General features: G+C 44.0%; 1 protein-coding gene and 1 long non-coding RNA gene across 4 annotated transcripts in view; one reads left to right on the forward strand and one right to left on the reverse strand.

The window, feature by feature from the left end:
• ythdc1 (YTH domain containing 1) overlaps positions 1 to 26,781 on the reverse strand; it is a 34,799-nt gene extending 8,018 nt beyond the window's left edge. The window contains exons 1-11 of one of the 2 annotated variants that reach the window (XM_036976570.1): positions 26,485 to 26,781; positions 21,515 to 21,616; positions 15,929 to 16,248; positions 11,592 to 11,955; positions 9,530 to 9,678; positions 8,143 to 8,251; positions 7,434 to 7,551; positions 7,062 to 7,146; positions 4,792 to 4,961; positions 1,306 to 1,385; positions 386 to 422 (exon numbers count right to left, since the gene is read on the reverse strand). In XM_036976570.1, the coding sequence (XP_036832465.1) occupies positions 386 to 422; positions 1,306 to 1,385; positions 4,792 to 4,961; positions 7,062 to 7,146; positions 7,434 to 7,551; positions 8,143 to 8,251; positions 9,530 to 9,678; positions 11,592 to 11,955; positions 15,929 to 16,248; positions 21,515 to 21,616; positions 26,485 to 26,512 (1,562 nt within the window). In that variant the 5' untranslated portion in view covers positions 26,513 to 26,781. Of the gene's footprint in view, positions 1 to 385; positions 423 to 1,305; positions 1,386 to 4,791; positions 4,962 to 7,061; positions 7,147 to 7,433; positions 7,552 to 8,142; positions 8,252 to 9,529; positions 9,679 to 11,591; positions 11,959 to 15,928; positions 16,249 to 21,514; positions 21,617 to 26,484 lie in introns of both variants that reach the window. The other variant, XM_036976569.1, reaches the window with a different exon arrangement.
• Positions 410 to 3,190, forward strand: LOC110523098. Of its 2 annotated transcripts, none has more exons than XR_005051599.1 (2): positions 410 to 2,665; positions 2,723 to 3,190. It is a non-coding gene; the product is annotated as an uncharacterized LOC110523098 (long non-coding RNA). The 2 variants fall into 2 exon arrangements; XR_005051598.1 differs by having other exon boundaries at positions 2,754 to 3,190.
• Positions 26,782 to 27,124: the final 343 nt, after the last annotated feature.

Raw genomic sequence — 27,124 nt, forward strand, 5'->3', positions numbered from 1 at the left:
GGATAAAGACGGCATTGGTGCTAAGTGATAGGATAAGGACGGCATTGATGCTAAGTAATAGGATAAGGACGGCATTGGTGCTAAGTGATAGGATAAAGACGGCATTGGTGCTAAGTGATAGGATAAAGACGGCATTGGTGCTAAGTGATAGGATAAAGACGGCATTGGTGCTAAGTAATAGGATAAAGACGGCATTGGTGCTAAGTGATAGGATAAAGACGGCATTGGTGCTAAGTGATAGGATAAAGACGGCATTGGTGCTAAGTAATAGGATAAAGACGGCATTGGTGCTAAGTAATAGGATAAGGACGGCATTGGTGCTAAGTAATAGGATAAAGACGGCATTTAGATTTGGGGTCCACGGTGAGTTATGTCAGGTACTTACCGGTCAACTGGTGGGTTACGTGGAACTGGCATAAAGCCTGTGTAAAGAGAGAAAGCTGATTTACTCCGACTGGCGAATCATGTTCTTTCATGTCCCTGTGGAACATCTGTTTACAGACAAGTTGCCAATTTCAACATGTTTTGTCCTAATACTGCTACATCGGTAGTCAATAAGAAAAGTAAAAAAATCAATACTTACTTACAACCTCCTACTCTGATTCATAACATCCAAAGTGGAAAATATCACAAGGAAAATTGGGACATTAAATCTAACCTCTTGCCACTACAGTAAACTGATAGTTGTAACAGTAGTACGTCAGCTAGGCTAAACATCGGTCACCTGGATCTGGCTTCAACTCTTGTTCCATTTGTTGCAGATACGGATTTCAAAATGAGCTTTACTGGTAAACTCAAGCATGTTTCATCAGTGCATTCTTATCGTTCAGATACCAGTTAAAAGGACAAGACAGACCAACACAAACGCTGGCGGTGCACAGCGGGTGGCCGTACTGTCACCGCTGACCACAATGGCCGTCATTTTCTGTTCATTTCCAGACATGTCTTCATGTTTGATCACAATCGTTCGTCGACACCCAGCAGGAGATCTACTGCACGCGGCCGACGTTCCTGTTGGTCCAGCTCGTCCTTATAACTGACATTGACCGGTACCAATACAATTACTAGTTGTGTGCCCAAATGGCCCAGTTCCTTAAATAAATAACAAATACAATTTAAAAAAAATATATACACACACACTGCTTTAGACCAGAGCCATTTGGACCCTGGTCTCAAGTAGTGCACTATATAGGGAATAGGGGGCCCCATAGGACTCTGGTCTAAAGTAGTGCACTATGTAGGGAATAGGGGGCCATCTGGGATACATGTCCATGCTGGACCAATACATATGGCAGTGATAGTAACCTGGTCTCTGTGGGAACTCGGCTGGATAGTCAATCCTTGGGCGTTTCCTGTTGTGAATGTCATATTCCTCGGGCCGACGCCTACATGAATTAGGTAAACAATTGAGACAAGCACCACGATACAGCACAGCATCCTAGTTGCCCTTAAGTCATAATATAACTGTGTAAAACATCTAGTATCATCTGAAAAGCATATGTATACATATATACACCAAAACATTTACATGAACTAGTAACAAAAATAAAAATAAAAAACCTATTGACAGCTTGAGAAACAAATTGATTTTAGCCTTTTATCACCATTCTGTCTCTTCTGAGCTCATCCACCTCCATAAAGGGGGAAACTTAATTTATGACCAAAATTCAGGATGCATTTCATTGAATCTTGACAGTATTCCCAAATATATATATATATTTTTTAAACACTAAACATGTATAGACAGTTATAATGAGCAGACTGCATCAATCAACCATTATATTCTGAATGATATCTGACTGAATCAACCATTATATTCTGAATGATATCTTACTGAATCAACCATTATATTCTGAATTATATCTTACTGAATCAACCATTATATTCTGAATTATATCTGACTGGTTGTGGACAGCTCCATTAAAACAGTGAATTGACCAGTAAGTTGTTTTTGTTCAGGTCGGTCCTATGATAGTTCAACTCATTCTGTAGCTAAAACAGGATGTTTACAGTACTGTAACTATTGGAAGTACAGCCTAGTTACCTGTTTGGGGACGGTTTGGGATATCACTTGTCTCCAATAAGGAGCTAGAGTTCTATTCTAACAGCTTCTGACTAGCCATCAATAACCACGTTAGCACTAAGTGAATGATCATTATTACTCCACAACACAACTTTCCATGTTCAATTCAAAAATCTACCAGATAGTAAAATGTTGTCGTGTTTGTTTTTACAGCTGGGATAATGACTGTCTACAGGAAAATGAAGAAAGAGCCGGTTAAAATTGTAACATACCGCTTTCTTGTAGTTTTGTGACCTGTTACCGTTGACATATATTAAGATATCAAAAGTTCATATAGAGACAGTCCATCTTACGGTTTAGGGTCTACAGCCACAAAGACATTACAAGGATGGGGCCGGGCTGGGGAGGGCAAAGGGGGTGATTGATAAGGGTGATTGATGCAGTCCATTGCAATCGAAAAGACCAGGGGATGAACTTCACGTCGGCCATTTTATAAAACCAAAAAGGTGACGGCCCCCTTTGGCTTAGAACATCCCTTCCTCGTGGTGTTATTCTCAGTCCATTGAGGCCTTAAAAAGGAAAGGAGTGGGGTTGTATCATTCTGCCAGTGGGTCTCCTCCTACCTTATTCTCAGTCCTTTAGGTTAGGGTATGGAAACACTCCTGTCCTTTAGGAAACACTCCTAACCTAGTCCTTTAGGTCAGGGTATGGAAACACTCCTGTCCTTTAGGTTAGGGTATGGAAACACTCCTGTCCTTTAGGAAACACTCCTAACCTAGTCCTTTAGGTCAGGGTATGGAAACACTCCTGTCCTTTAGGTTAGGGTATGGAAACACTCCTGTCCTTTAGGAAACACTCCTAACCTAGTCCTTTAGGTTAGGGTATGGAAACACTCCTGTCCTTCAGGAAACACTCCTAACCTAGTCCTTGAGGTTAGGGTATGGAAACACTCCTGTCCTTCAGGAAACACTCCTAACCTAGTCCTTTAGGTTAGGGTATGGAAACACTCCTGTCCTTTAGGAAACACTCCTAACCTAGTCCTTTAGGTTTCTCTAACCACCTACCACCAGGTGCCATTCATTCCAGATGAAGAAACTTTAACAAAGCTGGCAGGCTCTCTCAGCACCACAACCATCTCCAGTCCTGTTTGGTTGTGTGGGGGGGGAACAGTGACCGACCGACCATTAACCAAAATGTTTTTGCGGGTATATGATCTCTTGAAGGGGATGTCGGGGGATTTGGATTGCTGGTGTAAACGGAGCATTGCAACAGGAGGTAGAGAGAACCACACAGCAGAGCCAAGCCCTCTCTCTCTCTCTCTCTCTCTAGGTTGTCGCCAGGTCTCCCAAAAGGCCTACCGCTTTCCAGAACTTTCCAACGCTTTTTTTTTTTACTCCCTTTCCAGGCAGCTTTGTAGATAGACACCCACCCCTGCCCATCTGAAGCTACAGGCATACACAGCAGTAGTGTAGACTTCACCACAGGTATACATGATGTATATTCAATAAATGGCCCATGGAGGGAGAGAAAAGTCCCCTGGAAGCATTTAAGACAGCATCATCATTCTCCCCACTCAAATCCACGTGCCATCTTCTGCTTAAATAGAACGGCTCCTTTTTCTAAGTCCCATATATGACTAGGTTTTAACTCGCCAGGATACTCCTGAAAGAAAAGGCTTCGGGAACAAATTTAAAAAAACAGACTTATCTAGACAAATTCATTCAAGCAACCTGAAGACACATGTATTAAAACGCAACTACAACTTAAGTGGTTTTAAGTATCATGATGGTATAAATTAAAATTGCATTCTTTATATTGAGAGATCAAACTAATTAACCACCATCACCTGTAGAGAGAGACAAGCCACACTCAGCCTACTAGCAATGGCCCGGCCCATAGATACTGGGGTTAGCAACGGCCCGGCCCATAGATACTGGGGTTAGCAACGGCCCGGCCCATAGATACTGGGGTTAGCAACGGCCCGGCCCATAGATACTGGGGTTAGCAACGGCCCGGCCCATAGATACTGGGGTTAGCAATGGCCCGGCCCATAGATACTGGGGTTAGCAACGGCCCGGCCCATAGATACTGGGGTTAGCAACGGCCCGGCCCATAGATACTGGGGTTAGCAACGGCCCGGCCCATAGATACTGGGGTTAGCAACGGCCCGGCCCATAGATACTGGGGTTAGCAACGGCCCGGCCCATAGATACTGGGGTTAGCAACGGCCCGGCCCATAGATACTGGGGTTAGCAACGGCCCGGCCCATAGATACTGGGGTTAGCAACGCCCGGCCCATAGATACTGGGGTTAACACTGGCCCGGCCCATAGATACTGGGGTTAACACTGGCCCGGCCCATAGATACTGGGGTTAACACTGGCCCGGCCCATAGATACTGGGGTTAACACTGGCCCGGCCCATAGATACTGGGGTTAACACTGGCCCGGCCCATAGATACTGGGGTTAACACTGGCCCGGCCCATAGATACTGGGGTTAACACTGGCCCGGCCCATAGATACTGGGGTTAACACTGGCCCGGCCCATAGATACTGGGGTTAACACTGGCCCGGCCCATAGATACTGTGGAGCTGTGGTACGGGGTCCTTAGCAACAGCCCAGAGGATGTCAGCAGGTTTCCCTCGTCGCTGGGATGTGATGAGAGCATTCTGGAAGGGGCGGTTAGACCCATCGGATCAGAACACTGCGCCGGGCATCATGTCACGCCGACACCAGAGCTCACTAGCAGTCCAAAGAATATTTCTAACCTTCCCAGGTCGCCTCGGGCGGGTTCTCTGTGCGGCGGGCGTCCTCGAGAACGCGGCTCCGAAGGCATCCTCCGCTTGTGTCGCATTTTATGAATAACTTGATACAAGTCAATGCTCTCGTCCTGGGGGAACAGCATGCACAGCTGCATCCCACACCCTGGTTCGATCTCCTGGTGGTCCCGAGGAGGGGGGGAGACACAGATCAGTAGATAAAAAATAAAAAAAAACTCAAAATTAGAATTAGTGTGAAAATACATGAATATAAAATACAGAGCATTGTGAAAGTATTCATGACCCCATTCTCTTTTTCCACATTGTTACATTACAACCTTATTCAAAAACAGTTGCTAATATATGCATAGCATTAGTAGATTTGGATAGAAAACAACACTCTGAAGTTTCTGAAACTGTTTGAATGATGTCTGTGAGTATAACAGAATTCATATGGCAGGTCAAAAACCTGAGAAGAAATCCAAACAGGAAGTGAGAAATCTGAGGTTGGTCGATTTTCAACCCAGGCCCTATTGAATTCACAGTGGGATATGGATGAAGTTGCACTTCCTAGGGCTTCCACTAGATGTCAACCGTCTTAACTTGAATGAGGCTTCTACTGTGTTGTGGGCCTGAATAAGAGCTGAATGACCTGCGTTCCATTGCATCTCTAGACACAAAGGAATTATCTGGTTGGAACTTTATTGAAGAGTTATGATAACAACACCCTAAAGATTTATTCTAAACTTAGTTTGAAATGTTTCTTCGACCTGTAATTTAACTTTTTGAAGTTTTTGTCCTAGGTTATGCGGGAACCTGCACCAGCGTTTGGATAGGTGTACCAAACGCGCTAACAAAAGTAGCTAATTGGACATAAATAACGGACATTATCGAACAAATCAAGCATTTATTGTGGACCTGGGATTCCTAGGACTGCATTCTGATGAAGATCAAAGGTAAGGAAACATTTATCATGTATTTTCTGGTTTCTGTTGGCTCCAACATGGCGGCTAATTGTATTATTTTTCTGAGCGCCGTCTCAGATTATTGCATGGTTTGCTTTTTCCGTAAAGTTTTTTTGAAATCTGACACAGCTGTTGCATTAAGGAGAGGTATATCTATATTTCTGTGTGTAGAACTTGTATTTTCATCTACATTTATGATGAGTATTTCTGTTGAATGATGTGGCTATGCAAAATCACTGGATGTTTTTGGAACTAGTTAAAGTAATGCGCCAATGTAAACTCAGATTTTTTTTTATATAAATATGAACTTATCAAACAAAACATACATGTATTGTGTAACATGAAGTCCTATGAGTGTCATCTGATGAAGATCATCAAAGGTTAGTGATTCATTTTATCACTATTTGTGCTTTTGTGACTCCTCTCTTTGGCTGGAAAAAAATGGCTGTGTTTTTCTGTGGCTTGGTGGTGACCTAACAATCGTTTGTGGTGCTTTCGCTGTAAAGCCTATTTGAAATCGGACACTGTGGTGGGATTAACAAGATTACATTTAAAAAGGTTAGGAATGTTAATTATGAGATTTCTGTTGTTTGAATTTGGCGCCCTGCACTTTCACTGGCTGTTGTCATATCAATATTTTTTTCCCCTCCCCCTTTTCGCCCCAATTTCATGGTGTCCAATTGTTAGTAGCTACTATCTTGTCTCATCGCTACAACTCCCGTACGGACTCGGGAGAGACGAAGGTTGAAAGTCATGCGTCCTCCGATACACAACCCAACCTAGCCGCACTGCTTCTTAACACAGCGCGCATCCAACCCGGAAGCCAGCCGCACCAATGTGTCGGAGGAAACACCGTGCACCTGGCGACCTTGGTTAGCGTGCACTGCACCCGGCCCGCCACAGGAGTCGCTGGTGGCACAGCTAGCGCTGCAGTACAGTGCCCTTAACCACTGCGCCACCCGGGAGGTCCTAGGGTCTGAATACTTATGTAAATGTGATATTTCTGTTCTTTTGCTAATATTTCTCAGAACCTGTTATTGATTTGTCATTATGGGGTATTGTTTGTAGATTTAATCTATTTTTAAGATCGGTATTTAACTTGAATTTAATTTAATTAATAACAGTATTTTTAAAAAGTGTTAAAAGTCAAATACTTAGCGATGCTTTTATACAAAGCAACTTAACAAAATGTATGATTGACCCCAGCAGGAATCATACCCGCTATCCTAGAGTGACAAGCTCTAGAAAGTGATCGAAGCAGAACCAAAAGACCAAGGACAGCATATGATAGATAGATAGATGAAGAATGTCTACCTGTCCATCTCGGCCGATCTTTACAGGCTTGTGTTCGTTCCACGGGTTGGAAAGGTGAGCCGTTTTAGTGAACGGTAACTCCCGTCTGAAAACAAGCCATTTAGATTATTCCTTTAAACCGGATCATGGGATGCACAAGTCTTACAACAGATCTGAGATCACAAAAAACCAAAATATTCATATTTCTGGCTGCTACCACAATGGCAGTAAAGACATGATACACGTTCCAAATGACAAGCCAAACTCCCTATGTAGTGCACTGCTTTAGACCCAAACCTTAAGGGCCCGGGTCAAAAGTAGTGCACTCTATAGAGAATAGGGTGCCATTTGGAACGTTTCTCATGTCTTTGAGGATAAGCCAGAAGTGTTTACCTGCAGATCCAGTGGATCTTGAACACCCCGCCCAGCATCTTGGCGTTCATCCCAGCAGGCAGGACCCAGTGGATGGGAGACCCTCCATGATGGGACTCCGAGGACAGCCTGGCGAAACCTGCACGCACAGGATGACAGACCATATTCAGTACACTACGCACAGGTCGGCCTCCGCACGGGGCGACGGCGCGCGTCGACCTCGCAACGGCATGATAACATCAGGGATGTGATTCAAGAACAAGATAGAAAACCAAGATGCTGTCTCAGGTAGGGCTGTTAATTCCTGGAAGATCCAGTGTCTGCAGGTTTTCGCTCCTCCCTTGTACTTGCTTGATGTCTAAGGTTATTGATTAGTTAGGAAGTACAATAGGGCTCTGGGGCCTCATCAACCGTGCCTGATCATTAGCCAACCATCATTATAAATACTGTGCATTCAACACCTCCATTTCCCTCAAAATAAACTATATTTAGTTGCAATACAATTGATCGACAACAAGAAGCTGTGCGTTCTCTTGATCTGAGATTCGTGTGGAGATACGCCCACCTTCCCGTCGAGTTAAAAAAATTTACCAATCACAACCTTTTGTGGGAAAAGTGGCGCGCGCTAGTTTTAAAGTCTTATTTGTGCCTTTGATAAATGAGGCCCCTGGTGAAAAGTAGTGCACTATATATATATATAGGGAATAGGATTCCATTTCAGCCTGCTTACCTTGGAACTTTCCACTCTCCCTGACTGAGAAGACCAGGATGACGCTGCGGGCAGAACGGAAGGCAGCGTTCAGCTTCTTCTCGTTCACAGGCAGAGTGGACCACACTCCCTGGCAATAACAACCAACATAAAACAGCAGACTTGTTTGTTTGTGTTCAGCATCAGTCAATATTACCGTACAGATGGTTTTTTTTAAGTACATATAAACAGACAGTTAGATTGATGGCGGTAATTTGGGTTTTGTACATTCTATATCAAATATTTTTTTTTATAAAAGCTCTTTTCACATCAGCAGTTATCACAACATGCTGAACTGTTATCACTCTACTGGCTGTACTGGGTAGACCAGAGGAACCAGGCTCTGAGGGGTGGCCAGTCCTCTACTGGCTGTACTGGGTAGACCAGAGGAACCAGGCTCTGAGGGGTGACCAGTCCTCTACTGGCTGTACTGGGTAGACCAGAGGAACCAGGCTCTGAGGGGTGACCAGTCCTCCACTGGCTGTACTGGGTAGACCAGAGGAACCAGGCTCTGAGGTGTGGCCAGTCCTCTACTGGCTGTACTGGGTAGACCAGAGGAACCAGGCTCTGAGGGGTGGCCAGTCCTCTACTGGCTGTACTGGGTAGACCAGAGGAACCAGGCTCTGAGGGGTGGCCAGTCCTCTACTGGCTGTACTGGGTAGACCAGAGGAACCAGGCTCTGAGGGGTGGCCAGTCCTCTACTGGCTGTACTGGGTAGACCAGAGGAACCAGGCTCTGAGGGGTGGCCAGTCCTCTACTGGCTGTCCTGGGTAGACCAGAGGAACCAGGCTCTGAGGGGTGGCCAGTCCTCTACTGGCTGTACTGGGTAGACCAGAGGAACCAGGCTCTGAGGGGTGGCCAGTCCTCTACTGGCTGTACTGGGTAGACCAGAGGAACCAGGCTCTGAGGGGTGACCAGTCCTCTACTGGCTGTCCTGGGTAGACCAGAGGAACCAGGCTCTGAGGGGTGGCCAGTCCTCTACTGGCTGTCCTGGGTAGACCAGAGGAACCAGGCTCTGAGGGGTGGCCAGTCCTCTACTGGCTGTACTGGGTAGACCAGAGGAACCAGGCTCTGAGGGGTGACCAGTCCTCTACTGGCTGTACTGGGTAGACCAGAGGAACCAGGCTCTGAGGGGTGACCAGTCCTCTACTGGCTGTCCTGGGTAGACCAGAGGAACCAGGCTCTGAGGGGTGACCAGTCCTCTACTGGCTGTCCTGGGTAGACCAGAGGAACCAGGCTCTGAGGGGTGGCCAGTCCTCTACTGGCTGTCCTGGGTAGACCAGAGGAACCAGGCTCTGAGGGGTGGCCAGTCCTCTACTGGCTGTACTGGGTAGAGATTGAGAGACTAAGTTAAGATAGAGAAGTGCACCTTAGCCTTGGCCAGGGAGACGTTCTCATGGTTGTTGCTCTTGATCAGGAAGAAGCGTGCGTCTCGTAGGATGTACTTCAGCTTGCTGCTCTGATCCTTGCGGACGGCTCGAACAGAGGAGGATAGCTTCTCATGCTTCTTCTCAGAACCTGGAGGACAAAAAAAAAAAAAAATCACATCATAAAATCCAAAGTAATTACAGCAGCAATGCCAAGCGTCAGCTGGAGTGGTGTAAAGCTCGCCGCCATTGGACTCTGGAGCAGTGGAAACGCCTTCTCTGGTGTGATGAATGACGCTTCACCACCTGGCAGTTTTGACGGACAAATCTGGGTTTGGCAGATGCCAGGAGAACACTACCTGCCCCAATGCATAGTGCAAACAACTGTAAAGTTTGGCGGAGGAGGAATAATGGTCTGGGGCTGTTTTTCATGGTTCGGGTTAGGCCTCTTAGTTCCAGTGAAGGGAAAGCTTAACACTACAGCATACAATGACGCTCTAGATGATTCTGTGCTTCCAACTTTTGGCAACAGTTTGGGGAAGGCCCTTTCCTGTTTCAGCATGTGACCCTTGTGCACAATGCGAGGTCCATACAGAAATGGTTTGTCGAGATCGGTGTGGAAGAACTGGACTTGCCTGCACAGAGCCCTGACCTCAACCCCATCGAGCACCTTTGGGATGAATTGGAACGCAGACTGCGAGCCAGGCCTAATCGCCAAACATCAGTGCCCGACCTCACTAATGCTTTTGTGGCTGAATGTAAGCAAGTCCCTGCAGCAAAGTTCCAACATCTAGAGGTCTTCCCAGAAGAGTGGAGGCTGTTATAGCAGCAATGTTCCAACATCTAGTGGAAAACCTTCCCAGGAGAGTGGAGGCTGTTATAGCAGTAAAGGGGGGGGACCAACTACATATTAAAGCCCATGATTTTGGAATGAGATGTTGGATGAGCATGTGTCCACATACTTTTGCTCATGTAGGCATCTGGATTGATGAGAGCCATGTTTCAGAAAGCATGTTGATGAGTTAAGAATGAACTAACACGGCCTTCCTATATAAAAGAACAGGTCGTGTGTGTCATTAGACAGCAGAAAACTAATTATTCAGTTGATATTCACACTGCTTATAGACTATGGGGATATCATTTATATGAATGTAGCTGCCACTGTATTGAAAAGCTACTGGACACAGGTTATGATAAACACACTAGGCTTTTACGACGGGGCACCAGGTTCAGTACACATCATAGCTTTCTGTATCAGAAAGTAGCCCGGTCCTCTTTGAAAGCTAGATTGATGAATTGCACTGTTTATATAAAGCCCTCCTACATAAACCTCCTGCGGAACCTTCATAGGACAGCGATACCAGACCCGGTTGAGAGATGGCTAACTCTGGAGATACCTTCCACCTCCAACCAGTTAGGTACATCTGCTGTTAGATTTTTGGCACCTTACTGGTAGAATAATCTCCAAGGCTCTCTAAATGGGATGGATGGGTGCCTCTAGGACAGTCCAAGGCTCTCTAAATGGGATGGATGGGTGCCTCTAGGACAGTCCAAGGCTCTCTAAATGGGATGGATGGGTGCCTCTAGGACAGTCCAAGGCTCTCTAAATGGGATGGATTGGTGCCTCTAGGACAGTCCAAGGCTCTCTAAATGGGATGGATGGGTGCCTCTAGGACAGTCCAAGGCTCTCTAAATGGGATGGATGGGTGCCTCTAGGACAGTCCAAGGCTCTCTAAATGGGATGGATGGGTGCCTCTAGGACAGTCCAAGGCTCTCTAAATGGGATGGATGGGTGCCTCTAGGACAGTCCAAGGCTCTCTAAATGGGATGGATGGGTGCCTCTAGGACAGTCCAAGGCTCTCTAAATGGGATGGATGGGTGCCTCTAGGACAGTCCAAGGCTCTCTAAATGGGATGGATGGGTGCCTCTAATTAGGCCGTTTCACCCATTTTCTGATACCAGTCATTTCCTTCTTAATCCATGAAGGGAAGTGAACAGATGTCGGGAGAATGGGATGCAACCAGGATAGTGAAGAGAAGGTTGTTGAGCAGATGTTTTGTTTACCTGAGGCGTCAGATCCAGACCCAGAGTGAACCGACTCCCCCTCAGAGAACGACACTGAATCAGACTGGGAGTCGCTGGCTTCGCTGCGAGTGTCGTAATCCGGCGGTTCGTTCACCACTCTCTGATCCCCTTCCTCCTGTTCATACTCTTCTTCCTCCTCTTCCTCGTCTTCCTCTGGGCCCTTCTCTCCCTCCTCCTCCTCCTCTTCTTCCTCCTCCATCACCTCTTCTCCCTCCATGTTGGATCGGTCTCCCTCGGAGGACTCAGCCGTGCTGCCAGTCTCCTGGTCTGATGCCTCCTCTTCTGCCTCTTCCTTGGAGGAGGTGCTGACCCTGCCAACACTCCCCTCACTGGGACGCATCAGCTTCTAGACAAGAGGAGGACAGAAAGGCATCAAGGTCTGTATTGCAAATGACACCCTATTCCCTATATAGTGCACTACTTTTGGCAAAGGCCATAAGGTTTTGGTAAAAAAGTGGACCATAGGGCTCTGTTCAAAACCAGTGCACTTTAAGTGTTTCCTGTAAGTCAGCCAAATAGAAAAAGCAGCAAGGATATGGACTAGGGCCTGTCTGACTTCAGTGTGTTGGTTGTTTTGGATATGGACTAGGGCCTATATGACTTCAGTGTGTTGGTTGTTTTGGATATGGACCAGGGCCTGTCTGACTTCAGTGTGTTGGTTGTTTTGGATATGGACTAGGGCCTGTATGACTTCAGTGTGTTGGTTGTTTTGGATATGGACTAGGGCCTGTATGACTTCAGTGTGTTGGTTGTTTTGGATATGGACTAGGGCCTGTATGACTTCAGTGTGTTGGTTGTTTTGGATATGGACTAGGGCCTATATTACTTCAGTGTGTTGGTTGTTTTGGATATGGACTAGGGCCTGTCTGACTTCAGTGTGTTGGTTGTTTTGGATATGGACTAGGGCCTGTCTGACTTCAGTGTGTTGGTTGTTTTGGATATGGACTAGGGCCTATATTACTTCAGTGTGTTGGTTGTTTTGGATATGGACTAGGGCCTATATGACTTCAGTGTGTTGGTTGTTTTGGATATGGACTAGGGCCTATATGACTTCAGTGTGTTGGTTGTTTTGGATATGGACTAGGGCCTGTCTGACTTCAGTGTGTTGGTTGTTTTGGATATGGACTAGGGCCTATATGACTTCAGTGTGTTGGTTGTTTTGGATATGGACTAGGGCCTATATTACTTCAGTGTGTTGGTTGTTTTGGATATGGACTAGGGCCTATATTACTTCAGTGTGTTGGTTGTTTTGGATATGGACTAGGGCCTGTCTTACTTCAGTGTGTTGGTTGTTTTGGATATGGACTAGGGCCTATATGACTTCAGTGTGTTGGTTGTTTTGGATATGGACTAGGGCCTATATTACTTCAGTGTGTTGGTTGTTTTGGATATGGACTAGGGCCTATATTACTTCAGTGTGTTGGTTGTTTTGGATATGGACTAGGGCCTGTCTGACTTCAGTGTGTTGGTTGTTTTGGATATGGACTAGGGCCAATATTACTTCAGTGTGTTGGTTGTTTTGGATATGGACTAGGGCCTATATGACTTCAGTGTGTTGGTTGTTTTGGATATGGACTAGGGCCTGTCTGACTTCAGTGTGTTGGTTGTTTTGGATATGGACTAGGGCCTGTCTGACTTCAGTGTGTTGGTTGTTTTGGATATGGACTAGGGCCTGTCTGACTTCAGTGTGTTGGTTGTTTTGGATATGGACTAGGGCCTATATTACTTCAGTGTGTTGGTTGTTTTGGATATGGACTAGGGCCTGTCTGACTTCAGTGTGTTGGTTGTTTTGGATATGGACTAGGGCCTATATGACTTCAGTGTGTTGGTTGTTTTGGATATGGACTAGGGCCTATATTACTTCAGTGTGTTGGTTGTTTTGGATATGGACTAGGGCCTGTCTGACTTCAGTGTGTTGGTTGTTTTGGATATGGACTAGGGCCTGTCTGACTTCAGTGTGTTGGTTGTTTTGGATATGGACTAGGGCCTATATTACTTCAGTGTGTTGGTTGTTTTGGATATGGACTAGGGCCTGTCTGACTTCAGTGTGTTGGTTGTTTTGGATATGGACTAGGGCCTGTCTGACTTCAGTGTGTTGGTTGTTTTGGATATGGACTAGGGCCTATATTACTTCAGTGTGTTGGTTGTTTTGGATATGGACTAGGGCCTATATTACTTCAGTGTGTTGGTTGTTTTGGATATGGACTAGGGCCTGTCTGACTTCAGTGTGTTGGTTGTTTTGGATATGGACTAGGGCCTATATGACTTCAGTGTGTTGGTTGTTTTGGATATGGACTAGGGCCTATATTACTTCAGTGTGTTGGTTGTTTTGGATATGGACTAGGGCCTATATTACTTCAGTGTGTTGGTTGTTTTGGATATGGACTAGGGCCTATATGACTTCAGTGTGTTGGTTGTTTTGGATATGGACTAGGGCCTATATTACTTCAGTGTGTTGGTTGTTTTGGATATGGACTAGGGCCTGTCTGACTTCAGTGTGTTGGTTGTTTTGGATATGGACTAGGGCCTGTCTGACTTCAGTGTGTTGGTTGTTTTGGATATGGACTAGGGCCTATATTACTTCAGTGTGTTGGTTGTTTTGGATATGGACTAGGGCCTATATTACTTCAGTGTGTTGGTTGTTTTGGATATGGACTAGGGCCTATATTACTTCAGTGTGTTGGTTGTTTTGGATATGGACTAGGGCCTATATGACTTCAGTGTGTTGGTTGTTTTGGATATGGACTAGGGCCTATATTACTTCAGTGTGTTGGTTGTTTTGGATATGGACTAGGGCCTATATTACTTCAGTGTGTTGGTTGTTTTGGATATGGACTAGGGCCTGTCTGACTTCAGTGTGTTGGTTGTTTTGGATATGGACTAGGGCCTATATTACTTCAGTGTGTTGGTTGTTTTGGATATGGACTAGGGCCTATATGACTTCAGTGTGTTGGTTGTTTTGGATATGGACTAGGGCCTATATTACTTCAGTGTGTTGGTTGTTTTGGATATGGACTAGGGCCTGTCTGACTTCAGTGTGTTGGTTGTTTTGGATATGGACTAGGGCCTGTATGACTTCAGTGTGTTGGTTGTTTTGGATATGGACTAGGGCCAATATTACTTCAGTGTGTTGGTTGTTTTGGATATGGACTAGGGCCTATATGACTTCAGTGTGTTGGTTGTTTTGGATATGGACTAGGGCCTATATTACTTCAGTGTGTTGGTTGTTTTGGATATGGACTAGGGCCTATATGACTGCTACTCCAGCCGTCGACTACTGCGACTCCAGCCGACGACTACTGTGACTCCAGTCGACTACGACTCCAGTCTCTTTAATAATACCATACAGGTATAATGACATCAGCTTTTATAACCTTCAAAGTCGTTTTTTTTTTTCCTTTCATATTTTGCACCAGAATGAGGTTCTCCACTACCTATTGTTCCTGCAGTGATGATTCACAATCTTCATCAAAATGATTCTCTAATGTATCTGCAGATATTCACCAAGAAGCAGTAGTAGCCGACTAGTATGCAAATTAGGGAGCCAAATGAACGGCTCTCTCATCGATGCGATTCGAACAGCTCGCCGATTCGATTCACCTAAAAGATCCGTTCAAAAAGAGCCGTTCATTCCCAAACAACCAATCACAAGGCTACGCTGACGAGTCACTTCAGGGGTCACTGGCAAGTCTCGACACGGTGCTTTGATTACTAGGAAATACAAGATTTTGTATGATGATTTGAAGGTTGACTTTATTTAGTCAGCAATACACATTTTATAAAAAAAGTAGTCAACACATGCTGTTCAGCAGCCAATCAAAGAACCGGAAAAAAAATAAAAATAGAATCAAAGGAATCGTAAATAGCCCATGTGCCCCGACGCCGTGGTGGAAATTAACGTGCCAGAAAACAATAATGGAAGTGAACCTCAACTCATCGTTAAAAGATATATAACATGGGATGTGGACATTCACGCACAGAAGATAAAGAAGCATCATGCCCTCTCCTCCATTAATTTCTATTGTTGACTGCAGCCAACCATAGCGCACAAAAACAGGTACCGAGAAGCGGGACAGGCTGACAAACCAGCAGTGTTTCCCGGTCGTCGCTGGCTTGGTGACCCGACAGGGGCCTGTCCTCGCTGGCTTGGTGACCCGACAGGGGCCTGTCCGATCTACAGATCACTAGAAGATGCATTTCATTTCATTCTAACAAGAAAAGGCTATACTGACTAGCGAAGTGAAAAGACCTGAAAACAGCCCTGCAGATATGCTAAAGTAACTTCCCCTCGTGACCCTTAGCGAAGCCACTCCTACCTCTGTGGTTAGCTCAGGCATGAGGGGCTTGATCCTCTGTCTGTCTGGCTCTCTCCTGCGGCCCAGAGGCTTGTCAAGGTGGGCTGCTTTGGGAGGGTCCCCCCTCTGCGCCCCACCAGCTCGGATGGAATGGGTTTTCCGGTCGTCGTAATAATCTTCGGTCTTGTATTCGGAGGGGTGCCGCACCCCCCTGAGGTTGACCAGTTTCTTCCCGCCAGCCGAGGGGGCAGATCTTTTAGCGGCCTGTCTGGTGGTGTGAGCCGAGGCCCGGAGGCGTTTCAGCTCGTGGTCATCCCCTCGGTCATTCTTCCTCTTAGATCCTGTAAGGAGGGAGAGAAAAAAACAAGTAATTAAATCTTCAATATTATGTTCTTAAATCCCTCTGCCTTGGACTGTCTGTCAGTTTCTCACTTTATGTCTCCCACCGGAGCGGCATCGGTTCGGACTTTGTGGCTGTGTTATGTGACAGAAAAATTATATACACTACCTTTCTAACGTTTGAGGTCACTTAGAAAATGTCCTTGTTTTTTTTAAAGAAAATGACATTTTTTAACATAAAATTGATCAAAAATACAGTATAGTATATGGTTAATGTTGTAAATGACTATTGTAGCTGGAAACGGCAGATTTTTTATGGAATATCTACATAGGCGTATAGGGGCCCATTATCAGCAACCATCACTACTGTGTTCCAAAGGCAAGTTGTGTTCCAAGTTCATAATTTAAAAGGTTAATTTATCATTAGAAAACCCCTTTGCAATTATGTTAGCACAGCTGAAAACTGTGCTAACAAAATTGTCATAAAGAGTGTAGTTTGAGAAACAGTCCTCAACTGGCACCTTCATGAAATAGTACCCGCAAAACACCAGTCTCAACGTCAACAGTGAAGAGGCGACTACGGGATGCTGGCCTTCTCGGCAGAGTTGCAAAGAAAAAGCCATATCTCAGACTTACCAATGAAAAGAAAAGATTAAGATGGGCAAAAGAACAGACACACTGGACAGAGGAACTCTGCCTAGAAGGCCAGCATCCTGCCTCTTCACTGTTGACCTTGAGACTGGTGTTCTGCGGATACTGTTTCATGAAGCTGCCTATAGAGGACTTGTGAGGCGTCTGTTTCTCAAACTAGACACTAATGTACTTGTCCTCTTGCTCAGTTGTGCACCGGGGCCTCCCACTCTTTCTATTCTGCCTCCCACTCTTTCTATTCTGGAGACAATTTGCACTGTTCTGTGAAGGGAGTAGTACACAGCGATGTACGAGATCTTCAGTTTCTTGGCAATATCTCGCATGGAATAGCCTTCATTTCTCAGAACAAGAACAGATTGACGAGTTTCAGAAGAAAGGTCTTTGTTTCAGGCCATTTTGAGTCTGTAATCGAACCCACAAATGCTGATGCTCCAGATACTCAACTAGTCTAAAAAGCCAGTTTTATTGTTTTTTTTTAAATCAGAACAGTTTTCAGCTGTGCTAACATAATTGCAAAAGGGTTTTCTAACGATCAATTATTCTTTTACAATGATAAACTTGGATTAGCTAACACAACGTGCCATTGTAACACAGGTTGGTTGCTGATAATGGGCCTCTGTACACCTATGTAGATATTCCATTGAAAAATCAGCCGTTTCCAGCTCAGTCATTTACAACATTAACAATGTCTACACTGCATTTCTGATCAATTTGATGTTATTTTAAAAATGTACTCTTTTCTTTCAAAAACAAGGACATTTCTAAAGTGACCCCAGACCTTTGAACTGTGGTGTATTTACCTGGTTTGTTTGATATTAACGGTTAGCAATGAATACTTTTAAAAATAGGACATCACTGTTCGGTTTAATTCTGTGTTTTCATGGGCTCCACTCTAGTTCCCTGCAGCTAATCTGGGCGTATGGTCACCAGAGATAGCTTGAGCTGACAAATGACAAGAATGTGTTTTACTAGAGATAGCTTAGGGGTAGAACAATGCCTCATTGTCTCAATCATCCTTGCATCTGGGAAACTAAGCCAGGGGGGGGGGGGGTTAAGACGACAACCCGTGCAGATAACGACAGGATGAACCCAGAGTGACTTATGACACCCCAATCTGCATGGGATTGGTGTAACCAACCACGACTAAGCATTTTTAGTGTCCGCTATATACTCTGCATTTGTGTAAAGGTTAGGGTACTCGGTCCTAAACTCAAGGGTGGGGGTGGGAATTTAAAAAACATTTATTTATAAATAAAAATTAAAAATAAATTATTAAAATCGACCAGCCTCATTATTACAATAATTAATCGAAATTAAATAAAAAGTATTGTTTGAAGAAATGACCAAATCTCTCTCAGTACTGAATTTCCACAACAGTTATTTAGAGGAAATTGCTATTTCACTGGTTGATCAAAATCTGTTCACTCAATTTTACTTTATGGGAAAAACAAGCACTGAATGGTGTAGGGAACAACTGTACCATCTAAAATCACTGAAATATGTTTCCACAACAGAGCCCAAAAAAATAAAGTAACTCAAGTTTTGGTCCCCCAGCTTCAAAACAGCTGTTAAAAGTTTGTTAATGAAAATAAACTCAGCAAAAAAACAAAAGAAATCCTCTCACTGTCAACTGCGTTTATTTTCAGCAAACTTGACATGTGTAAATATTTGTATGTACATACAGTTGAAGTCGGAAGTTTAAACACACTTATGTTGGAGTCATTAAAACTCGTTTTTCAACCATTCCACAAATTTCTTGTTAACAAACTATAGTTTTGGCAAGTCGGTTAGGACATCCACTTAGTGCACGACAAGTAATTTTTCCAACAATTGTTTACAGACAGATTATTTCACGTATAATTCACTGTATCACAATTCCAGTGGGTCACAAGTTTACATACACCAAGTTCCAAAAATTCCAGAAAATTATGTCATGGTTTTAGAAGCTTCTGATAGGCTAATTGACACCATGTGAGTCAATTGGAGGTGAACCAGTGGATGATTTCAAGGCCTACCTTCAAACTCAGTGCCTCTTTGCTTGACATCATGGGAAAATCAAAAGAAATCAGCCAAGACCTCAGAATTGTAGACCTTCACAAGTCTGGTTCATCCTCGGGAGTAATTTACAAATGCCTGAAGGTACCACGTTCATCTGTACAAACAATAGTACGCAAGTATAAACACCATGGGACCACGCAGCCTTCACACCGCTCGTAATTTGGTGCGAAAAATGTAAATCAATCCCAGAACAACAGCAAAGGACCTTGTGAAGATGCTGGAGGAAACAGGTACAAAAGTAACTATATCCACGAAGCACCATCCCAACCGTGAAGCACAGGGGTGGCAGCATCATGTTGGGGGTGCTTTGCTGCAGGAGGAACTGGTGCACTTCACAAAATAGATGGCATTATGAGGTAGTAAAATTATATGGATATATTGAAGCAACATCTCAAGACATCAGTCAGGAAGTTAAAGCTTGGTCGCAAATGGGTCTTCCAAATGGACAATGACCCCAAGCATACTTCCAAAGTTGTGGCAAAATGGCTTAAGGACAACAAAGTCAAAGTATTGGAGTGGCCATCACAAAGCCCTGACCTCAATCCTACAGAAAATGTGTGGGCAGAACTGAAAAAGTGTGTGCGAGCAAGGAGGCCTACAAACCTGACTCAGTTACACCAGCTCTGTCAGGAGGAATGGGCCAAAATTCACCCAACTTAACCTTGTGACTAGGGGGCAGTATTTTCATTTTTGGAAAAATAAAGTTCCCAAAGTAAACATGCTATTTGTCAGGACAAGATAATAGAATATGTATATAATTGTCAGATCAGGATATAAAACACTCTAAAGTTTCCAAAACTGTCAAAATATTGTCTGTGAGTATAACAGAACTTATGTTACAGGCGAAAGCCTGAGAAAAATCCAAACAGGAAGGGACTCTTATTTAGAAGGCTCTGCGTTCCTATGCGTCCCTATTGAGCAGTGAATGGGCTATCAACCAGTTTACTTTTTCTATGGCTTCCCTAATGTGTCTAGTGCCACAATACATAGTTTCAGGCTTTTATTTTGAAAAATGAGCCTGAACATCAACATTGCGTCAGTGGTCAGCTGAAGTCTCTCATAGTGTTTGGTGCGTAAAGGACAAATGCGGCCATTGTTTCTCTCTATCCTACTAAGAAGCCACCAGTCCGAGGTGATATATTATCGAATAGATATTTGAAAAACACCTTGAGAATTGATTATAAACAACGTTTGCCATGTTTCTGTCGATATTATGGAGCTGATTTGGAATATTTTTTGGCGTTTTCGTGACTGCAATTTCCGGGCGATTTCTCAGCCAAACGTGAAGAACAAACGGAGCTATTTCGCCTACAAAAATCGTATTTTTTGAAAAAAAAGGAACATTGGCTATCTAACTGGGAGTCTCGTGAGTGAAAACATCCGAAGCTCATCAAAGGTAAACGATTTAATTTGATTGCGTTTCTGATTTTCGTGACCAGATTGCCTGCTGCTAGCTAGGCATAATGCTATGCCTGGCTATCGATACACTTATCCAGGCAAAAGTTTCCCCCTCAGCTTTTTCCCCCAGTTCCCTTTGGAGACAAACTGGTGATATTACACAGAGGAAAAGAAAGCAGCCAACAAGAAATGAAATGACCATCCTGATAGATTTATGTGATGCTTTATATTTTGATGGTGTTGTTTTCTTGGTGGTGGAGAGGAGGAGGGACGGTGAGGAATGTGAAGAAAGTCTGAGAAGAGAGGAGCTCCAGCTACATGTCACGTACTGCCCTCATCCCGGACGTGGTCCGGTTTCAACTGGACTGGGCAGAGGGCAGATAGTCTGTATGGTGTTGTGTGGGTGAGCGGTTTTGAGGGGAACGTTGTGAACAGAGTGCCCCATAGGGGCGGTGGGGTGATGGTATGGACAGGCATAAGCCACGGACAACGAACACAATGGCGTTTTATCGATGGCAATTTAAACGAGACGAGGCCCGGTGTCCTGTCATTCATCCACCGCCATCACCTCATGTTTCAGCATGATAATGCAGAGCCCCATGTCGCAAGGATCTGTACACAATTCCTGGAACCTGAAAATGTCCCAGTTCTTCTATGGTCTGCATACTCACCAGATTTGTCACCCATTGAGCATGTTTGGGATGCTCTGGATCAACATGTACAACTGCGTTCCATATCCAGCCAGCAGCTTTGCACAGCCATTGAAGAGGAATGGGACAACATTCCACAATCAACAGCCTGATCAAGTCTATGCGAAGGAGACGCGCTGCATGAGGCAAATGGTCACACCAGATACTGACTGGTCCTGATCCACGCCCCTACCCTTTTTTAAAGGTATGTGTCCAACAGATGCATATCTGTATTCCCAGTCACAAAATCCATAGATTCATTTATTTATCAATTGACCATTTTCCTTATATGAACTGTAACTAAATAAAAATCTTTAAAAAATGGTTGCATTTATTTATATTTTTGTTCAATGTACACTGCAAAAAGGGATGACAAAGAGTGACAATGATTTGGGCATGATGGTACAGATTGACAATGAGGCTCGCTAATATAACCTTTTAAAACGGACAGAAGTGCACTGTTAAAAGGTACCTTTTTTCTGGTTGACGTGCTGTTCACTCTCAGGGTTATAGAGCTCGTCATCCTGGTCCGGGGCCTCGGTGAGGATGTCATCCAGCACGTTGAGCTCTCCCTCTGGGACGACAGATAGGCACAATCACACATAGCACATTTCAACTTAACAGAGTGCAGAGTCCATTTAGGGTAGCTAACTTGGACCAAGGCCCATAGAGCTCTAGTCAAAACAAGCACTATGGAAAGGAAATAAGATGCTATTTGAGATGTAGCTAGCATAAGTGTTTTTAAATCATCTTTGAGAATCAGAGTTGAGTGGCTAGACTAGTTAGAGCCGACTAAACTCAACGAGTTACGGAGATGAGCGGCAAATAGTGTGGGTCGGAGCTCCGACCAGGGACGGATTACCAAATCACCCAGGGGGCTTTGGGTGATGAAATCAGTATTTTACACGTGTGACGTCAGAGCTCCAGTCCGCCGACACTAGTCAACGCCATCATAAAAACGGTGAAGTTGAGTTTAGTCAGCTAGTTCAGAGGCATGATTCTACTCGTTATCCCCCACCCCCCCTTGCATAACAGATGGACTCCAATCAAGTTATAGAAACATCTAAAAGGAGGATCAATGGAAACGGGATGCAGCTGAGCTCAATGTTGAGTCTCATAGCAAAAGAGTCTGAATACTGAAGTAAAACGTGTCTTAAAAACCTGTTGTCACTTTGTTTTTTTCCCTGTAAGGTTAGTTTGAACAGAACAGGAGACCCGACCCCCCCTACTGATAACAAAGATATCGATATGAGTAACCGACAAATAAGTGATGAGCTTCTTACTCCGTTTTGGTCGACCATAACCATAACAAAACCAATCACTCCAAAATGTAGCCAAATATTAGGGCTGTGAATTTTTAAAAGATTTTTTCAAATTTATGGACACTAGTTTTTTTTTAACGTTCTCTCTAAATACACTTTGTTGTACAATTTAAAAGGTCAAACACACTGCATTCCTAACGGTCAGCAATAATCCAATTTAATTCAGGGCTTGTGATATTATACTCAGGCTAAGTATAAGCCTCCAACATCCATAAGATCCACTTTGGGCTCCCGAGTGGCACAGCATCTCAGTGCTAGAGGCGTCACTACAGACACCCTGGTTCGAATCCAGGCTGTATGACAACCGGGTTGTGATTGGGCGCCCCATAGGACGACACATAATTGTGCCAGCGCCGTCCGGGTTTGGCCGTCATTGTAAATAAGAATTTGTTCTTAACTGACTTGCTTAGTTAAATAAAAAAGGTTAAATTAAATAAATAAATTTAAACTTTTTTGCAATAATCACTTGCTGTCAAGTCAGTCTTTGAAAATGACTAGAACCACTAAATGACTAACTTCTTGTAGCAGGCAATAAGGAAAATTAACAGGCCTCATAAACAATCTCTCAAGCCCACATGCTAGTGAGTAGCCAGCTAATCTTTATACACTATAGTTACAAAATGTGGACACCAGTTCAAATTAGTGGATTCTGCCATTTAAGCCATAACCGTTGCTGACCGGTGTATAAAATCGAGCACACAGCCATGCATTTTCCATAGACAAACATTAGCAGTAAAATGGCCTTACTGAAGAGCTTAGTGACTTTCAAAGTGGCACAGTCCTAGGATGACACCCTTTCCAACAAGTCAGTTTGTCCGATTTCTGTCCTGCTCGAGCTTCGCCGGTCAACTGTCTGTGTTGTTATTGTGAAGTGGAAACGTCTAGGAGCAACAACGGCTGTGCTGCAAAGTGGTAGGCTAACTGCCCCAATGCATAGTGCCAACTGTAAAGTTGTGGAGGACGGATAACGGTTTGGGGCTGTTTTTCATGGTTCGGCTTTTTAGCTCCAGTGAAGGGAAATCTTAACGCTACGACATTCTAGACGATTCTGTGCTTCCAACTTCGTGGCAACAGTTTGGGGAAGGCCCTTTCCTGTTTCAGCATGACTACCTCCGTGCAAAGCGAGGTCCAGACAATTTTTGTAGAGATCGGTGTGGAAGAATTTGAATGGTCTGCACAGAGCCCTGAACTCAACCTCGTCGAACACTTTTGGGATGAATTGGAACGTCGACTGTGAGCCAGGCCTAATCACCCAACATCAGTGCACGACCTCACTAATGCTCGTGGCTGAATGGAAGCAAGTCCCCGCAGCAATGTTCCAACATCTCGTGGAAAGTCTTCCCAGAAGAGTGGAGCTTTTTAGCCGCAAAAAAAAGGATGGGGGGGGGCACTCCATATTAATGGCCAATGATTTTGGAATGAGATATTCGACGATCAGGTGTCCACATACTGTTGATCGTGTCGGTCGGGTACATTATTTTTTCTACATAAGTTATATGACTAACACCAGATATAAAGTAACAAAGCATTTTTCCATTGTGGAAATTTTTTGTTTTTTCAATTTTTTATAAAATCACAGGACTTTATGCGTCAAGGGAAAAATAACTGTCATGAGGTGTCAGCCAAGTTGAGCAGCCAAATATGGTATGTTTGCTGTGCGTGTGAAAAGATAAGACGACCTACGAAAACACCAAATTATGCAAATGAACCCAAATCTATTTTCCGCAGCTAACCGTTAACTTCCCTAATGTGTAGGTAGTTTGATCTATTGACAACATAAAAATGGACTGTTTCTGCATATTGATTACGAGACTTCAAAACAGTGTTTTGACATTCCTAAAACAGTCCTAATGATGGAAAAATGCATCACCCAGAGACACATTTGTTTATTCTGCAAGCTATACCACTCAATACTGTACTGCAAGCTATACCACTCAATACTGTACTGCAAGCTATACCACTCAATACTGTACTGCAAGCTATACCACTCAATACTGTACTGCAAGCTATACCACTCAATACTGTACTGCAAGCTATACCACTCAATACTGTACTGCAAGCTATACCACTCAATACTGTACTGCACGCTATACCACTCAATACTGTACTGCAAGCTATACCACTCAATACTGTACTGCAAGCTATACCACTCAATACTGTACTGCAAGCTATACCACTCAATACTGTACTGCAAGCTATACCACTCAATACTGTACTGCACGCTATACCACTCAATACTGTACTGCAAGCTATACCACTCAATATTTTACAAAAGTAGGATTGAAAAGGACCATAGAGTTTAGTCTGCTTTGTGTTATTTATTTTTTTTGCCAAGGAAAATCTGGTTTGCAGCGACATGGACCGATTCATAATTAAAGCATTCTCCGTTTAAGGTTTTATCGATTTCCTCCTAAACTAAACGCGCCGTGTAAAGGTCCCATGTTTCACGAGTTGGAATATTAGATCCCAGTAAAGGTCAATATGTGCAAAAAGCGTATTTCTCTCATTTTGTGCACAAATTCATTTACATCCCCTGTTAGTGAGCCGTTCTCTGATTAAACAGCATGATCAATACACAGGTGGACCTTGTGCTGGGGACAACAAAAAAAAGGCCACTCAAATGTGGAGTTATTTTTTATTTTTTTTTATGTTTTAGGGGAGCGTGCAATTGGCATGCTGACTGCAGTAATCTCCACCAGAGCTGTGTCAAGAGAATTTAGTGTTCAAGCTGAGTTGTTTTAGAGAATTTGGCAGTAAGTCTAACAGGCTTCACAACCGCATGTAACCACGCCTGCCCAGGACCTCCATATCTGGGTTCTTCACCTGTGGGAACATCGGAGACCACCCATCCGGACAGCTGTGGAGTATTTCTGTCTGTAATAAAGCCCTTTTGTTTGGAAAAACGAATTCTGGTTGTTTGGGCCTGGCTCCCCAGTAGGTGGACCTGGCTCCCAAGTGGGTGAGCCTTTGCCCTCCCAGGGCTAGCCATGGCTGCGCCTCTGCCCAGTCATGTGAAATCCATAGATTAGGACCTAATGAATTTATAATAATAAATGGCAAGTAGGCTGGGAAGAAATGGGTTAAATATGCATACTTTGTTTGGGAAACATCCGTTTACACCACCATGCTAGACACGAATGCTACTTCCTGATGTTGCACGGCTGCATTCTGCCAAGGGGTAAACAGACTGCTGAAACCTGATTGGCTTAAAGAGAGAAGCAACATCCCCGACTGACATTCCTAGGCATTAGGCATTTTAGTGTTGTGTTGGAAAACGTCTCAAAGAAAGCACACATATTTTGCCAGTTTTTGCCCGCCATCTCACCATAAAATATTGTTAAGGAGTTACTTGACGACTTTGCAGCATGAATGGATCATGTACGTACCCGTACATGGGGGAGAATAGTAGAATTTCACTACACACGCAATAACATCTGCTAAATATGTGTTTGAGACCAATAACATCCATTTCCAGATGTGTTTGGATAGTAAGATATCACCATACGCCGGAATATTAACCGAATATACATTTAATTAGCATCACACATCTCCAATAGTATTCTACTTAAATTAGGTAAAAACAGCTGAATAATGTGATTTACTTTGTTGATCTACCCTTATTTAACCTTTAACTAGCCAAGTCAGTTAAAATAAGAACAAATTGGTATTTCCAATGACGGCCCTGGAATGGGGTTTGGTTACTAGATCCGGGGAGGGCACAAATCAGCTTGATTTAGTTGTTCTAGCTAAAGCGACATGATACTAACGGTTAAGCATCGCTGTAGACAACGTTACCTAACACCTCAAATGGTTAACTTAGCTGTGGCCGGAGGGTATAAACTCTGGGTGTCATTTTTTTAAAAACTATCGATAGTTAACTACCAAAAACTATGGCGAATGTCGTTCGCTCATGTAACTTAAATAACTGGCTGTGTCCCCCCCAAAAAATAAAAAATGAATAATTCTTGAAGGCAAATTGTGAGTAATTGGAATACTACCATCAACGATGGCTTTCTTTCTAGCTAGCTAGCTAGCTAACACACACACACACACACACACACACACACACACACACACACACGGGGGGGGATAGGAGGGAGAATGGTTAGAGGCGTCGTACCTTTGTCGTCTCGTCTGTCGACCGCCATCTTCCGCCCCTTTCCCTGCTTTCCGCAAACCTTTAGAGGACTCGTTTTGTCTCCTCTCACGGTTGCCCTATGCCTAATAGTTGCCCTATACCTAATCGTTGCCCTATACCTAATAGTTGCTCTATATCTAACTACAACATCTACAATGTGGTAAATGGATGGTTCCCTCGTCAATGTTTACTGGAAGTAGGTCTCATCGTAGCAGCTGAAATGGCGGATGACTGCATCCCTCCTCCTGCTGCAAAGGGTCGTTACCACAGCCACAAAGTCTGAAACTCCTCCTATTTCAGGCACGTTGTCGTCTTTTACATGTGATGAAACCTAACATTAAACACAACTTTTAACCCTAACGTTGACCAAACTGGTAACCTTATTTATAAAAAATATAAATAATATTTTTTTGTGTTCATGATTTTTTTTTTTTTTTTAAGATATCGTTAACTTTGAGGCTGTGCTATCTAGTGGACCGCTGCAAACCGTTTTACCCACAACTCCGAGGGCTGGGGGGGAGCGAGAGGCTCAACTCGAAGGGATACATGTCTCCCTCCAGCAGGTGGCGATGTTTCACCCACTAAGCAAGGAATTCGTTTTTTGCATGGAGATCAATAACTT

This window comes from Oncorhynchus mykiss, chromosome 5 (assembly GCF_013265735.2).
Source record: "Oncorhynchus mykiss isolate Arlee chromosome 5, USDA_OmykA_1.1, whole genome shotgun sequence".
In the NCBI taxonomy this organism is placed as follows: domain Eukaryota; kingdom Metazoa; phylum Chordata; class Actinopteri; order Salmoniformes; family Salmonidae; genus Oncorhynchus; species Oncorhynchus mykiss.